This window comes from Strigops habroptila, chromosome 4, assembly GCF_004027225.2.
Source record: "Strigops habroptila isolate Jane chromosome 4, bStrHab1.2.pri, whole genome shotgun sequence".
Classification (NCBI taxonomy): domain Eukaryota; kingdom Metazoa; phylum Chordata; class Aves; order Psittaciformes; family Psittacidae; genus Strigops; species Strigops habroptila.
The window spans coordinates 59,584,668-59,605,607 of NC_046358.1; the positions used below are offsets into that span (position 1 = coordinate 59,584,668).

Here is a 20,940-nt window from a genome sequence, read left to right on the forward strand (position 1 = left end):
TATGACTACTACAGAATCTCTTTCTGCTTACTTGTAGGCAAGAGGAAACAAAAAAAGAATAGGAGAAACAAGGACAGCGCTGTCTGGGGGGTTGGATTTTTTTATTGTTGTTTGCAAACTGGAAAAAACTGTAGAGGTAGTGTGAACTTGTCACACAGTGTGACCTGAGCATCTTGTGCTGACACACATATTTTTATCAAGCAGGTTAGGTTTAATTGGGGAAAAAAACCCCAAACCAAACCAGACATGAAGTCTGCAGATCATGAAATTTTGTATTTCAGGTCACTAAAGCCCTCAGATCCTGTAAGGGGAGTGGTAGCACCTAAGTCCACTCAGGCCAGTCTGGTCAAGCCACCCTTTCCAGATGGAGCAGGCAAAGGCTCACTGGTGGGGAAAATGAGGAGGGTGAGACAGTGGTGACAGTGAAATGTATCACCTTTGGTCATTTTTCCTTCTAGCATAATAGCTTTAACCTGACAGAGGGGAGATTGAGATGAGATCTTAGGAAGAAGTTCTTCCCTGTGAGGGTGGTCAGGCCCTGGCACAGGTTGCCCAGAGAAGCTGTGGCTGCCCCATCCCTGGCAGTGTTCAAGGCCAGGTTGGACAGGGCTTGAAGCAACCTGCTTTAGCGAAAGGAGTCCCTACCTGTGGCAGGGGGTTGGAACTAGATGAGCTTTAAGGTCCCTTCCAAACCAAACCATTCTGTGATTCTATGGTATCTGAGCATGCTTTCCCATCCATTACACATAGCAGCTATTAGGACCAATTTGGATGAAAGATAAATGTAATTAACTTGACATTAACTGCACTTGCCTTACAGATTATGTCTAGTAAGTACCACCATGTTTCCCAGAAGAATTTGAATGTCTTGAACAAAATATACATTTGATGGGGCATGGAGTCTGAAATCAAGATTTCCCTTCCTGCAGATGCTGTTAAAAAACAGCTTGACTCTCTCTATGTGGTTGGTTGAGATAAATTAGCAGATTGCCATGAAGCAAACACACATTTCTCTGACAGAGGAACTCCCTTTGGTTTCTGATCCGAGTATCTTGCAACAAAGCTTCAAACCAGAGTTGTTGTTGTGATAAACATAAGAAGCAAGCAGGATGTGGCCAGAGGTGATTGTGTTCAGCATTCAAAGATGATCATCCTGTATTGCATCTTAAATTACAGGATGATCATGAGAACACTGAGTTTATTATCAGTTGCACTAGCTCTGTCTTCTAGTGATGAATAAAACTATCAATACCCTTTACAAATTACACAAGATTTTATCTTGAAATATATCCTTTGCCTGCATGGTGCTATATGGTACACCCCTCATTAAGACCAGCCAACGAGACAGAAAAACTACCCCAGAGGTCCTGTGTCAGTTCATCTTTTTGAACAGCCCTCCAGAGGAATAAAGATGCAGCATGCAGTGCACAGTTTAATTAGTTTATTTTTTAAAGTCCTGTCAGAAATACAGCTGTGCATTAATTACAAAATATATATTAAACAATCTATTGCTATTTCCAAGGGAACAGGAGTACTTTCATTCTGTTCAAATGCAAAACAATACAAGCCTTTAACAATGACCCCAGAATCACGTTTTGCATCTATCATCAATGTATTTGATGTGAAAGCATCTCTAAATAAGAACAGAAAGGCCACCTTCATTTTATTTCATGGGCAAGTTTAATAATCCCACAGCAAACATGACCAGGCATATCATGAGTTCAAGTCTATACATCTCACATTATCTGAGCTCCCACATATACATTACATACTAACATCTTTAGAAAAATAATTTTCCCTGCCCTGCAGGGGAAGACATTCAGAGGCAAAAAGGAAACACATTTGCAATATATTATAATCGGAGAATTTGTGCCATAGCAGCTTTGCAAAGACACGTACTAAGTATGGCTGGCTTAAACCACATTCAAGACAACCGAAATTTGGGAGATAAAAAAAGCTAAGCCACTCTCTAACCCACTCTGAGATCCAGTAATACTGCAAGGCATCAAGAGTTACAGACCTAAAGAACCCCATTCCTGAAGAAATTATGCAGGTAAGTGGTTAAATCCTCTAATTTCTTCATACTTGTTTTAGAAACAGCTCTCAACCCTGCGTACCTTTCTACTTCCATTTAAGTAGTTCTAGCAATTACCTCTCAATCTACCATGATAAAATTGATTTCTAAAAAGAAAAGGTGAGATCTGGAGGAAGGTAAAAAGAGGCTGTTTCAGTGAAAATGCATTTTCACACAGAAACTGAATCTCGTTATGATAAACTTAGAAAAGTTCAAATACAAGCTAATAGTCACAAAGACTATAACAACATTGAGACGGCAAAGATGTAGACTCTTGAATTCTTCCATTAGCTGAAGTTCTTATTTGTAGGAGAAAGCTGTGGAACTGCAGTTAAAATAAAGAGTAGCTTGGAAGGTGGGGAAAGAAAGAGGAAAACTGAATAAGTACCTAAATAAACATTTCATTAGCATTTATAATTTTTCATGGAAGTTAAGACTTAACTGATACTTAGCAAATTAGCTCTGAGAGTCTCTGATTCTGGCATTACAGTAATTTGGCATCACGTGGAGTTCTACCTGGTAATTTTAAAATACAAAAACAGTAGAATAGCAGCAGTGACTAAAGCATCCATGTTACTGTAGCCAGTGCAGTATTACATATGCAGTAGCGTTCTATTCCCTATCGGTTTGTGTTACTGTACAGGATTAAACCAAATCATTTAAACTCCTGAACCTGCCACCAAACTGAGGTTCCTCTCAAGGCAGAAGTATGGCAGATCTAGCAGATAAGGAAGGCTCAAAGCAAAAATTCAGTTCATAACACAAAGCTTCAAAAGGAAAGAAAGTACTAATGCACCTGGTGGGTCTTGGATATAAACTATTAGAACACAGATTAAGGACATTTTTTGTTAGGATCACTAGGGTTGAGAAAGTAAATGTGGCAGGAAGCAGCTCTCAAATTACAAGTCTCCTGCTCCCCCACCCCCTCAGAAAAAATAAGAGAGGAGAATGGTAGTCTTTGAGCATCTTGAAAAAACATGGATAACTAATATAGCTTGAAAATGACCAGAGAACTAGTGTACAGTGCCTTCTGGTTACAGTGGGCCTGGGCACTGTCACACACATTAAAAGCTCTTGGTTAAGAATCGTTTAACTACTAGGCATAGTCTAACAAGGCACTCTGAAACAATCCCGCTAATAGGATGAGGCTGTTCGGTATAAAAACTACTTAAGAGGTTTAAAAAGACAGTTTTAAAGCATGGATCTCTTCCTGTTTTGAGTAATATATGCTCACCTGTCCTCTTAACACACAGAATACACTCAGTCAGTCAATGACTGACTGCACTTACCACTAATCAGAAGTTCATGTTTCACTAGTGACAATACTCCATTTAACATAATCCCTCTTCTACTAATAGGCGGCTCTATCTACAAAATAAACTTTAGTCATCTGAATATGATGAACAAAGTGGTAGGTTGGGTCCTGGAGTTTTTCATCCTCCCAAATCCATACACTATAGTAGTCTTTCATTAGCCTTGTATGTATTAAGCATACACATTTCCCCTACAGCATTGATTTGATGAGGCCAAATAACTGGAATACTCTTCAGTATCTTTTAAATTGCAGTGTCTCAAGTTGTTCACTAGGTTGGAGAAATAATACACATACACTTATGTATCACTTTTCTTCAGTATCAGACTCTATACTTAAGTTTGGGGTGACAAAACCTTCTTCTTCACTCCTTTCAAAGACAAGAGTCAGACTTTATCAGCACCATGATAAGCTAAAATTTTTAGCACCAGTGAACACAAACTACTCAACTTTGGTCAAAACTAACATTTTTGTGGCATACACGCAATCAATAACAGAAAGCAATAACATACACAAACGTTAGTAAACTCCTGAATTCTTGCCATAGTGAACCTAGTGTTTGGTAAACGAGGAACTATGGATTTTCTTCCTCAGAGCAAACAGGATTGCAATTTCTCTTCACACTGTCAAATCTCAACAGGTTTTTCTTTCCCTCCAAAGTGTTGAGGGTGGCCCAGCTCCTATTGTCTAATAGTACAGGAAATACCCACAGCAGATGGATGTTGATATGGCCACTGAGAATTCACAGGAGACAACAGAAATCGTAAGTCACCCACAACACCAGCAGATCACTCAAACTGCTGCAGGTCACCACTTCACCTTTGGTACCAGTTCAGGTTTCAACAACAGTAAACCCAATTCCGCATCACCCCATGTAGTCAGTACATACCTTCACTCATGTATCCAACTCACAACCTGAAAAAAACATCCAGCACTAGGAGATCCCACCAGCACAAAGGTATCTCATTCAAGTGCTACACTTTTCTCTCTCTGGTGATGGTGACTGACATTCTGGGCCCAGAGCACACACTTACAAAAACATTTATCAAAATAAAGAATTGGGGGGCACTTTCAGAACACATTAAAAATATTTCCTCAGTAAACTTGGCTCAGAGTTGTTTAGCCTTCTCCACAACACTACCACATCTTTCAGAAATACTCGAGTCAATTCTACATAAACATGCAACTTCCTAAAGAGAACTGCACAGAAGGGAAGGGTCAAAGCATACCTCAACCCTAGATGTTTTGAGCAAAGCCTTAACCTGACTTCAGATTTCATGAGAAGCATAGCCAATTCAAACTTCTAGGTAAGTCAATACAGAAACTGTCTCAACTCTCCCAAGCGCTGTGAAAAACAAAACTAAGAAACCTCCCCCCTCCTTATCTTCATTAATTTAGCTATTTCCCTGATACAGTATCTATTCCAAGGCACTGAGGTGAAAAGATTTACAGGTCTTTTCTGATAAAGTTTTGCCTAAGATGTACAGATATGCCAACAGGACTTTCCTGTAGGCAGTTTTGATTGACAACACTTCATTTAGTTAGCTTGCTACTGAAGCAGCTTATTACTTTAATAGAGAACAATACCAAATAATTGAACACATGACCTCATACAGAAACAAAAGTATACCAGCAACAACGAAATTCTATTCAGGTGAAGATGAGCTATGTTGGCAACTATGATCTTTTACAAATGCAGCATAGATGGACGATGAAGCATAATCTGTGGTGGAAGAACATGACTAGTGGCTCTGCTCCTCTGGTTAAGACTTACAAGCTACATAGCTCCATCAGCACTGCGAGCTTGAAATCCCTCTCTGCGGAGACTGTTTAAATCTAGACGTGTTAGAACTTCACAGCGCACCAGAAGCGTATCGTCCTTTACAAAGGTTCTTTGTTTCAAGGTTTGCAGGTGCATGAAAGTCACATAACCAAACCCTTTTGGATTGCGCTGAATTGTTGGTCTCTGGAAGGCTAGTAACTCTGGCTTGGCTTCCATTACTTCTTCATGATTCTGCCTCTCAGGGCCTTCCGACTGATCCAAAATAGAAAGTCGTATAGTGCCTTGGAAAGGCCAAGGCAGATGGCTGTCATATTCTCCTTGCATAGTGTGGACAAACAGAGAAATAAAATTAGCACACCGCTGAGCATTTGGTAACTGGATATGCAGGCGCAAACACAGCTTGTAGCCTGGCTTTCCAGTATAGAAGCCAGGACTGTGCATCACAACAGGTCTCTCTTCTTCCTGGGCTTTCTGAAGTCCACTGAAGTTCTCAATCTTCCAGATATAAATACCATTACATTGCTGTGCTTCCATTTCAGTAATCTTTCCCTCCAAATTTCGGATAGTACGTTTGAGTTCTGCCATGTGAGTGTTCTGAGTCTCCATTTTAGCAATGAGTTCTCTGATTTGGTGATCTTGTCTTACCAGACGACCTTCCAACTGCTGAATAGTTTCTTTGAAGTTTTCAACTTCTGGATTACAATCATATGTGGCATGTGACACATGTGAGAAGAGGGCAGGCTCAAAGGGTAAGCCATTGATGAAGGGTACAGGATTTGTAGCAGTAACACTGATATTTTGAAAACTCTGAGCCATCATTCTCATGTGAACCTGAGTGAACTCCTGCATGTGTCGTGCCAGTTCATTCCTTTGCATCTAGAATTTAAGAAAAGTGGAATTAGGAATACATCAAATGTTATCTGCAATCCCATCTTAAATGTGGCTTGGAAGAAAACCAAACTAGTTGCTTCTGTTATGTGATAAAAACTGGAATATGAATCAAGGACAGGTGATGTGACAAAGCAGCACTTGACCAATGGAGGGTTCCAAATTTAAGATTGCTGTTACGACAAATGAGAAAGGAAATTCAAATGCCAGTGGGCAAGTACTGTTCTACTCAAAATAGCGACATGGTGAAAAAAGTGTTAGTGATAAACATCCATTTCCTATTTTTTTCTGTCTTATAAATCAGCAATGTATTCCTTTCATTGATTTGCTAAAATGCTCCCCCATACCAAACACAAAGGTGTATGAAAACTGATGTAGAAATGCTGAAGGGAAAAGATCGATTTTTACAAAGAAGTATAAGCAACTAAAAATAAGATTATCCAGATTAAATAATTTTAGAATTTAATTTAATTTAAAGCACTGTCAGGTTTTCTTTGCTGAGCTTTAAGAGCCATAACTCTATTTGGTCAGAACATTGGAGGAAATGCTAGAAGCTACTTTCTTGCCATGAAAACTGAGTAAACACTCTTGCATTAATAAAAGCAAGTTATCAAGCAAATCATTCACGGAGTTTTTTTAAATTCGAAAAGGACTTTTTAAAAGGCAATGTATGAACATGTAGTGTTTTACAATCACGATACCTCAAAATGACAGAAAAACCCACCCACAAATCACTGAGGATTTGGGCTGGCGAATGAGACAAGAATAGGAAAACACATTAAAAAAAACCCAAAAAACAAACACATGCTGAAGGTCTGCAATTCCTTATTCTGACAAAAGGCTTACCTTTTCTGGACACCCAAAGGCACTGTAAAAACAAGGCACTGGGGCAGTAGGACAATCATTGTCATAATGGTTAGGCATCTAAAAAAATCAGATTTGAAATTAATTTTTCCATCGAAAGTTTTATTCTTTTATACCATCCTAAAAGAATATGACTGCATGGACTCTGAATAAGTAGCTGAAGTCAGATCGGTTTATACCTATGTAATTTCTCAAAGAAACATGGAATTTTTGAACAAAAATGTTAACTGATGATAAAAATTCTACCTCCTCCTTGTATGTACATCAATGATTCATTACCTTTGTTCTTACAGAAGGCATCAGAAAGCATTCAGGTTTTCTTGCCTTTTGTTTCTAGCCTATCCTCGAAGTCAGATCACAGTCCATTTAATAGATTCATAGAATCATGAATCACAGAATGGTTTGGGTTGGAAGGGACCTTAAAGACTCCAGTTCCACCCCCCTGCCACAGGCAGGGACACCTTCTACTAGGGCAGGTTGCTCCAAGCCCCGTCCAACCTGGCCTTGAACACTGCCAGGGACTAGGCATTTCCTTCCCTTCTGAAGCACTACTTGCATATACTTGTTTTGTCTGTTTTCATTATCTTCTTCCTCAAAAAGCTCAACTTACTTAATTTTTTCTTACAGTCTGTGTTTTCCAGACCCAATTATCTCACTGCTCAGGATCCTCCCTATCCATCCCCACCTCAAAAGCTGGACAGCTTCAGCTGAGGCCTTACGACCCCTAAGCAGAGGAAAGGATAACGCAGTTCATTATTCTACCTTACAACACACTTTTGCCTTTGTCATTACTGAACTCAATCCTGTTTTTTAGAATATTTCTCCAATTTGACAAGTTCGTTCTTAATTTTAACAGGGATGGGCTGTAAATTGAAACACATTTATCATCTTCCTGTCAATGAGGTTATTCAATAGAAGAAATAGTAATGGCTATTACAATAGTAATGGACAAGCAGAATTCCAGCCAGCATCTACAGTTTGGTAGTGAATTATTTATAGCTAATTTCCAACAATGGCTAATTACAAATACTCCCCTGCCCAAATCAAAGCCTTGTCTTCTAATTTCAGCCATAAGCACTGGCAGCTTGGTATTCATTAGCCTCCACTCAAGATCAAAACCACGCAGCATGGCCCCACTCAAGCAGCAATATAGCTAAATGTGATTTGCAGACAGAAATCCAAGAGGTTTACCAGACTGCAACTGAAAACTGAAGTGGCATTTGAAAGAATATTACACCTGCACTGGATGAAACATTTTCAGACAGAGAGAGCTAAAGATTTATTAGGTAGTAGACAAACTATTTCTTCAAATTTGATCTCAGGTTAAAGAAGTAATGTACATGCAAAACATCTGCCCCAGATTAAACACAGAGAAAGGTAGTCTCTTACCTGCTCTCTGATGAGCACTGTGTTGCAATATTCACAAAATACATTGGCAAGTGGGCAGGTTTGGTCATGAAGCTTAGTTATCAAACAGAAAAAAAGAGAGGAAAGAAAGAATCAATGAAGTTACACAATTTAAAATATTGCCAACTACCTCTGATATTTTTATGTGCATTCAAATTTTACACTTAGCTGTATGCAACTGTGATAAAACACATCCATATAAAGAAATAGAAGCTCAAAAAGGAAAGGACGATCCCCAGTATTACTCAAGTAAAAAAATGCAGAGCCAGGAGAAGAATTCAGAAATTATCTTGGTCTTTTATGTTAGGAGATATCCCCAAAAGATGCAGCTCCTGACACATCCTTTCTGCCAGGCATAAGAACTGTAAATGTAAACACTGCTTCATGTGTTACTTTGGCAGTAGGTATTGGCCTCACTGACGGGAAGGCCAAAATTCAACAGTTCTTACACAAGTCTGTTCACATGCAGGGTTCCAAATAAGTTTGTATTTAAGCACAATCCTCTCCCCAGCTTTCGGCTGTTCTAGACTAATGACCTGAGTTTGTAGCATCTCACCTGTGCAGCACAAAGAGCTCTTCTATACCAAACATCTTTTTTTTTTTTAACTGATGTTCCATTTACAAGCAAACCCATGTGAATGAGGGTTGAAAAGCCAAGACTTATGCTAAATACCTCTTTATCTTCATAGGCCATAGATGTGGCACAGTTTGGACAACAGACTTGACGCCTTGGACACTCCTGTGTTATGTGCTCTTTCAGACGGTTCTTCTGGAAGGCTCCCTGGCACTGTGGGCATTCCACAGTGGAAAAATCACACTGCAACTGATGGTCCTGAACAAGGACAAAAGAGGGATTTGATACTAAAAACAGGTACTGTGGTCTCATCTGTTTTCAAGATAAAGTACAGTACAGGAGGAATGAATTGTAATCCTTCCTTCATACAAGTAAATCCTTATACACTTATGCTGACTTTACCCATGTTATTGTCCCGTTACCAAGATCAGGACTTCATGTATTTAGAGCTTTAAGAATGCTTAAAAATTCAGCTCTATGTTTGGCCTTTTAACTTTGCATTTTATTTTCCAAAAGAAAATATTTCAACTAACGTATCTAGCTGCTCTGAGGGAATATTAAACTGACTTTAGAGAATTTGTGTGAAGTACAGATACAGATCAAATACAAACATGACTGATCAAAAGAGAAAGCTGCATCAGTGCAATTTTTATGCAGTACAATGTTCACTTGCGAATCACCTAATTACAATTAAAGGCTCATCAAAAACCAAATACATGTAGCTATAGTCTTGAATGAACAGTGCACTGAATCAGCATAAACAAGCATAAATATGAGCATTTATGTTACTTAGAATTTTAACTTGCCCAGGAAAACCAGGCTGCATGTTTTCCAGACTAATTCTTACCTCTAAATGCCTCAGCTCCATCTTCATACTGCAGCCCTTGTTAGGACACTTCACCGTTAAGGAAAGGATTTCCCGTTTAGCAAAGTTGTCAGGAAAAAGTTGATTTTCAAGCAGAATTTCATTGTCTACTGGACATTTGTGACCTGCATCTCTGTAACGCCAATAAGAAAGGAAAAAGATACTCCAAGTTCCCTTTGCCCTTAACTTAAAATATTTTTACATTAGCAAGACATTAGTGGCCAAATTATTACACATTAAGGAAGTCTTTGAAAAACAATGGCCTTTATGTGACACTTAGCAGACAGTATGCAGTGTACATCAGAGAAATTGTCAATACACAAGATTCACTAGAGGTGGCATGACTGGGGTGACAGCAGCTTCTAACTCAATAGTTCTTATTTGGATGAATGCCAGATGGATACTCTGGAAATAAACTTGAAGAGGATGTAAAGAAACTGAGAACTTATGGTCCCATTTCTGCAAGTAATAACATAGCTCAAACAACAAAGAATATTTCACATACTATTTCAAAGCAATCCTTTAAAGATTCTTGGACCTTCTCTCCTTTCTTTCTCACTTTATAAACAGCCAAGATGCTGACAGCTGAGCAAAAGCAAAAGTGTTTGTTGTTCCAGATTCACTTCATCTATGTGGCATTACTTTTCATATAGCTCATTTCACTGTTTTTGTTGGACAACCATTTGATCATCTTTGAATTTATTTAGACAGCAGAGAAAGGTGAAAAAACTTAAGACATAAAAATTACTATGAAAAGTATTAGGTACTGGAAGACTCCTTATAGCAGCCTTCCAAATACCTAAAGGGGCGAACAAGAAATATGGAGAGGGACTTTTTAAAGGGCAGGTAGTGACAGGACAAAGGGGAATGGATTCGAACTGGCAGATGGGAGATTTATACGAGATCTTAGGAAGCAGTTCTTCCCTGTGAGGGTGCTGAGGCGCTGGCACAGGTTGCCCAGAGAAGCTGTGGCTGCCCCATCCCTGGCAGTGTTCAAGGCCGGGTTGGACGGGGCTTGGAGCAACCTGGCCTACTGGAAGGTGTCCCTGCCTGTGGCAGAGGGTTGGAACTGGATGAGCTTTAAGGTCCCTTCCAACCCAAACTATTCTGCTATTCTATGAAAACGACACTGGATTTGGAACTGGGTGTTGTATCTGAAGCCATTTTAACAGCAAACAGACTGGAAGTTGGTGCTAACTGGTGCAAGTTTGGAGTCTGATGGTGGAACATGGGTGCATGTAACTTGCACGAGAGAATTAACAGCCTGTTCCACTTTGTCAGGTTGTCTACCTGCATTAAGCACAAGAATCATGAAGTAAAAAAGGGATTCACCTCTACCAAATTTTCCTTAAAAAAATATCCAGTATCAGCTTGTTTCTGAAAGTAGTAGGTCAAAATATCTATTCAAAAGTAAGTAATACAATTGAAGAGGCATGGAGATCAAAGCTTCTGAGCTGAAGTGCTAATGGAAACAGCCATAAAATGGAAAAATACATGGGGCAGAAAAATGTCAGAGAGCACTTGTGGTGCAAAGATCAAAGGCCAGAGCATTGTCACTGCTCACAAGCGTGAGAGGAAGTAGGACCTAGTGGGCTGTGGAGACCAGGAGGGAATTTGTGTTCTTTGTTGGAAAAGGAAATAATTGCTCAGCAACTCCATCAGCAACATTGCAAGAGGAAGTGGGGGTAAAGCTGAGACTTCAGAAAGAGACAATGAACTTCCTTTCCTAGGTTTTGCTCACCAGAAGTCTGATAGTCATACTCCTAAACAAGTGGAAAACTGAAAATACCTAGTGTGCTGTTTTGTTTCCTAGCTCCCAGGGCTACGATCAGAATACTGATCTTTGTCACAGCCCAGGAACATTCCCTCACCTCACAGACATCCTACAGCAATCAGTTTTCACAGGTATATTTCCAATACCCTGTTTAGTGAAGCTCAGTAGGCCTGCTGAGAAGACAGCAGTCTTATTTCTACGCAAAAAAGCTAATCACATGTAAAAAGAGCCAACAACAGATTAATTTGAAATAATGATTACTGGATCCCCAGTTTAAATAACTAACAAAGAGTAAAATAAGAATGAACGGCAGATTTCCAGTGATTATAGTAAGGAAAAAGCAGTAACATTGTAATATATTAATCACAGAATGGTTTGAATTGGAAGGGACCTTAAAGCTCATCTGGTTCCAACCCCGCCACTGTGCCAGTGTCTCACCACCCTCACAGGGAAGAATTTCTTCCTAATATCCAATCTAAATCTACCCTCTCTCAGGTTAAAGCCATTCACCCTTGTCCTGTCACTACAGACTTCAAACACCATTTACAAGTATAGGGACTGTGTTTGAAAGGCTGCTTAGATCCATCTACAGACAAAGATGTTGCTATACATTTTCTATCACAGAACTGAGTTCATGCACCTCAGTTCCAATTTATCTTCCAGTGGAGGCTTTTCTATGCTGGAATTACTTATCACACTGGGGTGTGCCCTCCAAAACAGTATCTGTGAAACAGTAATCATCTGCTACAAAGCACAATGAATATTCCTATAATTTCCCTTGAAATTCAAACATAGGTATGAAAAGTAAAGCCAGAAGAATTTTGTTTGAAGAAAAAGCCTGCTCTGATTTTATCAACTGAGCAGTTCAGCCTCGAAACTGAAAACAGCTGGCATGCACTGCTAGCTCTCAAAGCTTTCCTTGCTGCCCCTTGTCAGCTTATAATTCTGCTTTACCAATAAACAGAGGTTCTGATATTTGGTGAGGTCTTCTACAAGCCCTAAATCAGCTTTGACCTAAGATACAAGAAAAGAAAGACTGGAGTGAAACTTAATTAGTTACTGCATCTGAACTTGGTTCTTCCAAAATTTCTCATCAAGTGCTTTCCAGAAAGTAACACTTGTACACTACAATTTGTAGCTTCTTAGGTAGATAAGCTTCTTCACTACCATGACTCATAGCACTTCAAAGCACTTTGGACAGCATTATTTAAAAAGATGCCAAGACTTTCTGGGAGGGAAACATTTTCTGTGATCAAATCCATCTGGTCTAATCCTGTCCCTCAAATTGTAAGATCTGAGACTTCGGTCTTTGAAAGCTTTATAAAAAAATCTTTCTAGTTGCAGTCACAACTCCTTCAACATGGACAACTACAATTGTTTGTGTAAGTCACAAGAAGCAATTCATCAAAAACTGCTTGCCCGTCCTTTGTAATTTAATATCCTTAATCTCTGGGCTCACTTGAGCTGGACAGTGGGGAAAGAAGGAATAAACAGAAGCAATTTTTTCCCCTGATCAAATGAAGGCTGTGACAATAACTTAATTGAGGGGAGGGGGGAGGGGGGGGGAGTACTTAGAAAATGCAAAAATCACTTTCCATTTTCATTTTAGCTCTGTAGAAGCTTCTCAATGACATCAATCATTACAGTACTGTACACATTACAAACTTCAGTACGAGCAAAAGCTTCTCATCACTGAAACGGTTTGAAACTGTTTGCAGACCTGGAACTTTGAGCAGAGCGACTGCTCTGTTAATTGAAAAAGGAAGAGAAACCATTTTCCATGCCTGGGGTTGAAGAAGGAAGTTTCTCTACCTGCTGTGAAATGTTGCGTTCTGAGCACGGGTTCACTGCAGTTCCTCACTCAGTCCTGTGGTAAATTCTAACCAATGACCGTAACTGCGCATCTCGTCAGCAGAATAATAAATGGTAAAGTACCTAAAGCTCTTGCAACCTCCAAACTCATGACATTTTGGCCATATATGGTGTTTATCAGAAAATATCTTTGATGAATTATAAATTCCCAGAGTTCTATTAGCACTCATGGGTAATTCACCTCGAGCAGTTCTGTTCAGTTTACATTGTCCTTAAACTACTCTGCTTTGATAAGTGAATTCCTTCTTAAAAGCAACTTCCATAAATTTTCCTTTACCTTATGGATTTGACAATGCAGCCTTTGCAAAAACGGTGTCCGCATGGTGTCTGCACTGCTTCTCGAAGAGCCATCAAACAGATTGGACATTCATATTTACTTTCCAAGGGGGGGTCAAACTCCACATCATAGCCTTGTGTTTCCTCTGTGAAAGAACTCTGAGGGTTTCCAGTCCCACTGTTGGCACTGTCTTCTTTTACTCCAGCGCTGCAGGCACTGGCCATGGCTGCGCAGCAGCCGCTCTCCACGTCTTGGGCTCCACTACTGTTATCACTGTATAGTAAGCTCATAGTAGCTAATCAAGTGCTACACAGAAATGCCCTGCAAGATGACAAAAGGATGTGTTAATTTAAAATACTCCAAGACTTTCCAGTCAAGTCTTTCCAACCAGGAAGATTTGGTTCTACTAAAATGACTGGTTTTGTTTTGTCCCAGTTTCTGTTATCTATCTTTTTTACTTACCTTGTGATATATACGAAAGAGCACTGCATCCTGTCAGCCTAGTTCCAACACAAACACACACACCTTTTGGGAACTCTTTCATCTGACCCCTTAATTTCTGTAAAAAGATGAATACTCTTTGTCTTTGCTATGCTTACTGAAAATGCCTCTTTACCCCTTCAATATTATTTACTTCTAAAACATTCAAATGTAATTTGCATTAAAATGCTATACAAAACCAAGTTCTATGGGATGACAATAGCTCAATTCCATATTTACCTTTGCGGTGAATAAATGTTAACATTTTCTGTATACAGTGATTAATAGGACAGGTTTCAAATCACTTTATGTGCATGCCCGCAAGTCCAGGTGCCCAAACCAAACAGATGTTGTGCTGCAAATGAAATTCAAATATACAGCACTGCTGATAACATTTAAGAACTGCCAACATGACTTTAAATTAAAAAGCTACACATGAGGTAAGGCTAATGCTTCCACAGCAAAAAAGCTATCTACAAACCAGTAGTACTCAGAATTCGTGCTCTTCTTTGATGATGAGGGAACTTCAAAGAAAGGGCTGAACAACAAACATGAATTCTTGAAGTCCAAGAAATTTTCGTCCAACTCCATTTTTTAATGGTTACAACCATTTTCTTAGAATCCTACTGTGGGTGGTTTTCTATATAAACCGCATTTCTTTGAAACACAGAGGTTATCACAAGGTGCAAGGCAGTATGAATAGGCTGAGGGCTATGGGGACAGGCATGTGAAACAAGCCCACTAAGCCCAGGTTAGTTTGATCTTCTTTTGCACAGCAGTATAGCCAAAGGTCTCTTGAAATAATATGAATAGACACTGCCAGGGATGGGGCAGCCACAGCTTCTTTGGGCAACCTGTGCCAGCGCCTCACCACCCTCACAGGGAAGAGCTTCTTCCTAATGTCTAATCTTAATCTCCCCTCTGCCAGGTTAAAGCCATTCCCCCTTGTCCCGTCACTACAGGCCCTTGTCAAAAGCCCCTCTCCAGGTTTCTTGTCAGCCCCTTTAGGCACTGGAAGCTGCCCTAAGGTCTCTCCGGAGCCTTTTCTTCTCCAGGCTGAACAAGCCCAGCTCTCTCAGCCTGTCTCCAGGGCAGAGCTGCTCCAGCCCTTGGAGCATCTCTGTGGCTTCCTCTGGACTTGCTCCAACACCTCCACGTCCCTCTTGTATTGGGGACCCCAGAGCTGGATGCAGGACTGCAGGGGAGTCTCACAAAAGCTCCCCCAATGGCTTAGAATGGAAGCAGAAGAATCAATGCTTAGAAAGATGCTCTGTGACAGAAAGACTTTTTTTAGACTGCCATCAGTAGGTCTCTTTTTCTCTGGAGGGGGGGGGGGAAAAAATATCAAAACAAACCTACTTGCTCCTGTTGTTAAGCTAATGTAACTTTTATTTACCAGCTGCTGCAGAGGATGATTAGTCCTCTTGTGAAATCTGTATTTCCCCCAAAATCACAGTAACTAAGTTAGGCCGGTGGAGGGGGAACGCTGGTATGCAGGATACTGGAATCCACCAGCCAGCCTAGGACTGAAAGATTCACATTACTCTAAGCCACAAGGGTATATTTAGTGAGACTAAGAAAGGGAAAAGGAACATGTTCCCCTTTAGCAATGTCATAAAGGAAGTCAGGAAGTTGCAAAGAGGAAAATATAATAGCTTTAGCCAAGTTCAGCTGTCACGTTAATTGCAAAGAAGTGTGCAACTCTTCCCTTGGGCTGATCCTTGGAAAAAATAGACTATTTGAAATACTGTTCTTATAAGGAAGTAACCAGGATCTGACTCAGTAAAATCTCGATAATTGAAGACTTTGAAAATCTAAGTGCTGTGCATGTGGTGTTCTCTTTGCCTATTTGTTTTTACAGACATAGCAGGTATGTACAGTAAGTTTACAGAAACAGAAGTCCTACAGCAGAGCCATTTGAGTGAATGACTCACTGCAACCAGTCACCATCACAGTCTCACACAAAAATCCCCTTATTCTGTGATACACTCTGCTCCCACATGGAGCTTTTTGTCTGCATATGACCAAGGGGTTCATCAAAAAGAAGTGCAACTACCACTGTCTCTTCTCTTGAAATAGAGAAATTCAGGCACAAAGAAGCAACTTAAACAAGGTGATTAAGAGATAGATCTTTTAAATTTTGTTCATGTTTTACATAAGAGGGTTGTTCCTCCTCCTCCTCTTGTCCATTTCATCTTATCTGTGATGAAAATCCTCCTTCCTCCACACATATGTATAGGTGTGAGGCAAGGAATAATTTTCCAAATCAATATCCACACTGCTGTTACTCAGACCATTAACCAAGGCCCGATTACTCCACCATAGTTTAAAATTATTCCTCTACAAGTTGTAACTACGTTAGTAGGAATTGCTTCCATTTCTTGTGGCACTTATTTTATCCTCCACAAGTAGTAACATAGATCCAATCTTGAACAGAGCAGCGCTAGAGCAAACCCCATTTTATTTTGAATGTCGCTGACAGGTCTCTCCCTTGATGAAGGTGGGACAGTTCCTGAGCCTGGTCTGACAGTTTTGCATGTTCGTCCCCTGGGGAATTCAAAAAACTTTCAGGCTAGAAGAGGATGGATTTTAAACCCCAACCAGTATATATCCCCAAATTCATATCAAATTGCTACCCTTCCTTTTCGGTTACCAAATAGATGACCAGTGAAGTAAAAACCTAACAAACATTCCCCCGAAAACACACTGGTTTTATTTCCTGTTAATAATAGCTGCTATTGCTCCTCTGTGCTGAACAAAATTGAGTCAAATACAAGTACAAAAATATGCAAATACTAATTTATAACAACTTGCCTACACCACAGCCTTTAGAATTTATCCTGGTAGTCTGCTCTAAGACTTTTTTTGTTTGGACAAGATCCAGTCTTCAGATTGAGGAACAACTGAAATTAAACTGGATTATTATTACGTGGTAATTCTTGGTTTTGCTAGCGTAGAGTTTCTCAGGTAGAGGAAGCTTTGAAACTACGTTTGGTAACGCATCTGAAATGCCCACTTCTAGAGCTAGGAAGTCCTATCAGACTTGCCGAGTAGATGGATAATGGGTTTTAGCTTGCACACACAAGGTACCCAAAGTACTTGGACCAGGGAAGGCTGATTTCGCTCTCCAAGGCAAAAGCTGTATTGTGTGACAACAGAAAGGAAGGTGCCTTCCATGCCAAATGGTAATGTGCAGAATTTGTCTGATCAGTACTTGTGCTGCAGAAATGTGAAATGCCCTCAGGATTAAATCTTCAATCCCTAAGGATCATGTCCCAGCAAAAACACAGTTAAGACTACAGGGAGTCCCTATGCCATTCTTCCAACTCCAACATCAAACCATAATGCAACCTTTCTTCAGCAAGCACCCTGTGCTATGTCACTATTTACACTGTTACCTTACAAGGTGATTAGGTTGATCTGAGATAGCAACGTCAGACCAGAAGAGCAAACTCCTGCAAGAATAAACATACCTTATGATTCACAAAACCAATCTCAAAACAGAATTAAAGCCCCTGTATTTTAAATCAACATATGCAACAAAACTCGGTACTCTGATTTGTGAAGTCCCGTCATGTAATAGAGCTTAAGTAGGACTTTTACAGATTTTCATGCACCAAAGAGCCACAGGATTAATTCAGAAACTTTCTAAATCAAAAGAAGAAACTACTGGTACCAGACAGTATCTTCAGATTGCCTGGAAAATTACACTATAATTAGAGTAACAGGGAGCAAATAATTTATCCATTGTAACCGATTTACACTGAAATATGAAACAATACCTTTGAGCATTTAGCAAAGGTGAAGGAACAGAGTACACAGATTGTACTGGCTACCACGAAATAGACAATTTTAGTATTAATCAGTAAGTATTGGGTACAATTAATTTCCACATGCCTTTTCCTAGGAAATTCACTCTGAGTAGTCATATAAATAAGGAAATCAATACAGAAGACTACTCCAAATCCCTTTTCTTACTTGAAGCTCACAAACAAAATTAATCACACAGCCAGCGGGGAAATGCCTTCAATGCCTTCGTGGTCTGGAAGACTACTCTTCTGCCTTGCCAAGAACAGTTTTGTACATAGAGATTTCTGGGTCATGAGACTGACAGACCAGTGGAGTGACTTTGGATCATTTGTTTATGAAGCAATAACTGCAACACTTATTCCCAAGCATATTAATCAATGGTCTACTGACAAGTGATAAGTGCTGTGTTTGCATTGTGAGGTTTGTAACTACCATCCCTGTGGCCTCATCCAGGCAGACCATATAAAATGATGCAATTTCCTTTTAATTAGTACCTGTAAAACACTTTCATTTCAAAGCTATCACATGGATAGGCAAGCCAAAGCAATAGGAGATTCAGGCAGAACTTGTAACTGCAAAAAACAAATTCTGGTTTCTTGTAGAAGCTTGCAAGCATGTTGCAAGCATTTTGTTGAGATAGCAACCGTTTTTGGTTTTCCTAATAGCAGTAACTGTTCAGACTTCCAAGTCTCTTGGATAACCACTATACTTACCATTTAAATATGTGAACCTAATGACTTAAAATTGTAACATTTGAGGCAAAAGCAATCGATTAACAACATTAAAAGCTCATTAGACACAACCAACAGCTTCTGCCACTAGAGCAGAGCAGCCCTGGGGGATTTCTGAAGCCTTATGGGTGATTTCCAGAATGACTGAGAAGCTGTGGCTGCCCCATCCCTGGCAGTGTTCAAGGCCAGGTTGGACAGGGCTTGGAGCAACCTGGTCTAGTGGAAGGTGTCCCTGTCCGTGGCAGGGGGTTGGAACTGGATGAGCTTTAAGGTCCCTTCCAACACAAACCTGTCTGCAATTCATTCAGTGATTCTGTTTCTAAACTCGACAGCTCTGTATTTTTGTAGAGTGGCAGTACTTTATGGTAATTTCATTATCACGAGTAATAAGTTATTACTTCAATAGTGGTTTCCATCAATTTCATCTGTTTCAGATAGGCCACACTGAGTCTTTTCATTCTTAAATAGAAATTTCAGCCATACGTGGGAGGAAAATGTTTTAATTATATCCTTTATACCCAGTAGTTAGCTGAAAGTACTTCTCCATGTTCGCCTCTGACAACTTGTTCATGCTGCAGAGCTACCCGTGAGCGATGTGCACTGTGTGGTGCCATAGATACCATTGACAGAATGATTAAGAAAGTACTGATTATGAGGGAGAGGTAGGAAAAGGAACAGGGAGAGGCAAAGTTACTGGCTGCACTAACAGCTTATTTAACATCTTCAGTGCATTTTACCCTGTGTTCACTGTGTTAACACTTGCAAGAAAACTGCTTTGTGTTTTCATAGAATGATCAGAGAACGGTTTGGGCTGGAAGGGACCTTAAAGCTCATCCAGTTCCACCCCCCTGCCACGGGCAGGGACACCTTCCACTAGACCAGGTTGCTCCAAGCCCCATCCAACCTGGCCTTGAACACTGCCAGGGATGGGGCAGCCACAGCTTCTCTGGGCAACCTGTGCCAGCGCCTCAGCACCCTCACAGGGAAGAGCTTCTTCCTGATACCTAATCTAAATCTCCCCTCTGTCAGGTTAAAGCCATTCCCCCTTGTCCTGTCACTACAGGCCCTTGTCAAAAGCCCCTCTCCTGACTTACTATCGGCCCATTTAGGCACTGGAAGATTGTTAACAGGGAAGATGGTTAACAGGAAGATATCTAAAATGTTTCTGTGTATTTTTCAATCTTCATTCCACACTTGGAAAAGCAGAGCCCACTTTCCGGGTGACGCACTGGAGGCTGCACAGGAACTAACAACTCAGCAGCTGCCCACTGCTCACGCTCCCATAGTTGTCCGATCGCACAGTTAAGAGGCAAAGACAAAGTCACTCCGGCCGGTTCCCACCCCGCGGCAAACCGGCCTAGCCCCGAGCCCCGGCCGCCGACAGACCGCGGCCCGGCTTGTGCGCAGCTCAGGCCTCAGCTCCATCACCGCCCTCCCTAACGCCGGCCACCGCAGCGCCAAGGCCCCGGCCCCACACAGCCGTGCGCCGAGCCTCGCTCTGCGGGAAGGGGCGGCGGGGCCGCCCGCCTGCGCTCGGCAGGATAGTGGCTCCGCTTCCCAACGCGCAGCCGCAGCCCGGCCGGGACAGCGCTCCGCGGCCAGCGCCGCCCGGGCAGCCCCTCCGCGGCCCCCGCCGCACTCACCGCCCGCCGCTCCCCGCCGGGCGCCACTTCTGCCTTCTCCGCAAACGGGCGCCGGGCGCAGCGACGCGCCACGGCCGCTACAGCGCCCCCTGCCGTCGCGGAGGGAGATCAGCAGTAGGGTTAGGTGCAGGGGGGCGGGGTGTGCGGAGCTAGTCCGCGGGGCGGGATCGGGACGGCTCTATCTGCTGCGCTATTCCCTCGCTCCCGGGAGCCAGCGAGCGCGCACACCCTTGCACCCGCCCAAGCGCCTGGCCTCGCCTCGCCTCGCTTCTCGATAGCATCGGCCCTCACCTGTCCCTGCCGCCGGTGGCAGACCCCGCGCCCTGCGCGCCGCCATGCTACTCCGGGGCACTGCGCATGCGCTAGTCACGGAAGGCGCGCCGGAGGGACCAAAATCGGCGCGCGAACGCCGGGCTGAGGCCACGGTAAGGTAACGCCCGCGAGCACCCGACGCGCCTGCCGGCACCGCGAACGTGGAGCGGTGGCGGCGGCAGCGGCAGCGGCAGCGTTCCGAACCGGAAGGCAGCAGCGAGCGCGCGTTGCCGGCCCGCAGGCACCACAGGATGGCGTTGCCGGTACCGGCTAA

The 20,940-nt window shown here is 41.7% G+C and overlaps 1 protein-coding gene across 2 annotated transcripts; it reads right to left on the minus strand.

Annotated features, from left to right (window-relative positions):
* Positions 1–1,426: 1,426 nt before the first annotated feature.
* On the minus strand, positions 1,427–20,705 carry TRAF6 (TNF receptor associated factor 6). Of its 2 annotated transcripts, XM_030482984.1 has the most exons (7): positions 20,646–20,705; positions 13,691–14,011; positions 9,750–9,900; positions 9,002–9,160; positions 8,311–8,382; positions 6,904–6,981; positions 1,427–6,045 (listed from the first exon to the last, which is right to left on the minus strand). In XM_030482984.1, exons 2-7 carry the CDS (start codon positions 13,978–13,980, stop codon positions 5,164–5,166), a joined length of 1,632 nt encoding a protein of 543 aa, XP_030338844.1. In that variant the 5' UTR covers positions 13,981–14,011; positions 20,646–20,705; the 3' UTR covers positions 1,427–5,163. The 2 variants fall into 2 exon arrangements, with proteins under 2 accessions (XP_030338844.1, XP_030338843.1); XM_030482983.1 differs by lacking the exon at positions 20,646–20,705 and having other exon boundaries at positions 13,691–15,016.
* Between the last annotated feature and the right edge of the window lie 235 nt (positions 20,706–20,940).

Coding starts and splice junctions, on each gene's coding strand:
- TRAF6 (XM_030482984.1), bottom strand. CDS start 13,980: ATGAGCTTACTATACAGTGATAACAGTAGTGGAGCCCAAGACGTGGAG. Junction 9,901..13,690: donor TGCATTGTCAAATCCATAAG/GTAAAGGAAAAT, acceptor TTGGCGTTACAG/AGATGCAGGTCACAAATGTC. Junction 6,046..6,903: donor CCTTTGGGTGTCCAGAAAAG/GTAAGCCTTTTG, acceptor CTTAAATTCTAG/ATGCAAAGGAATGAACTGGC.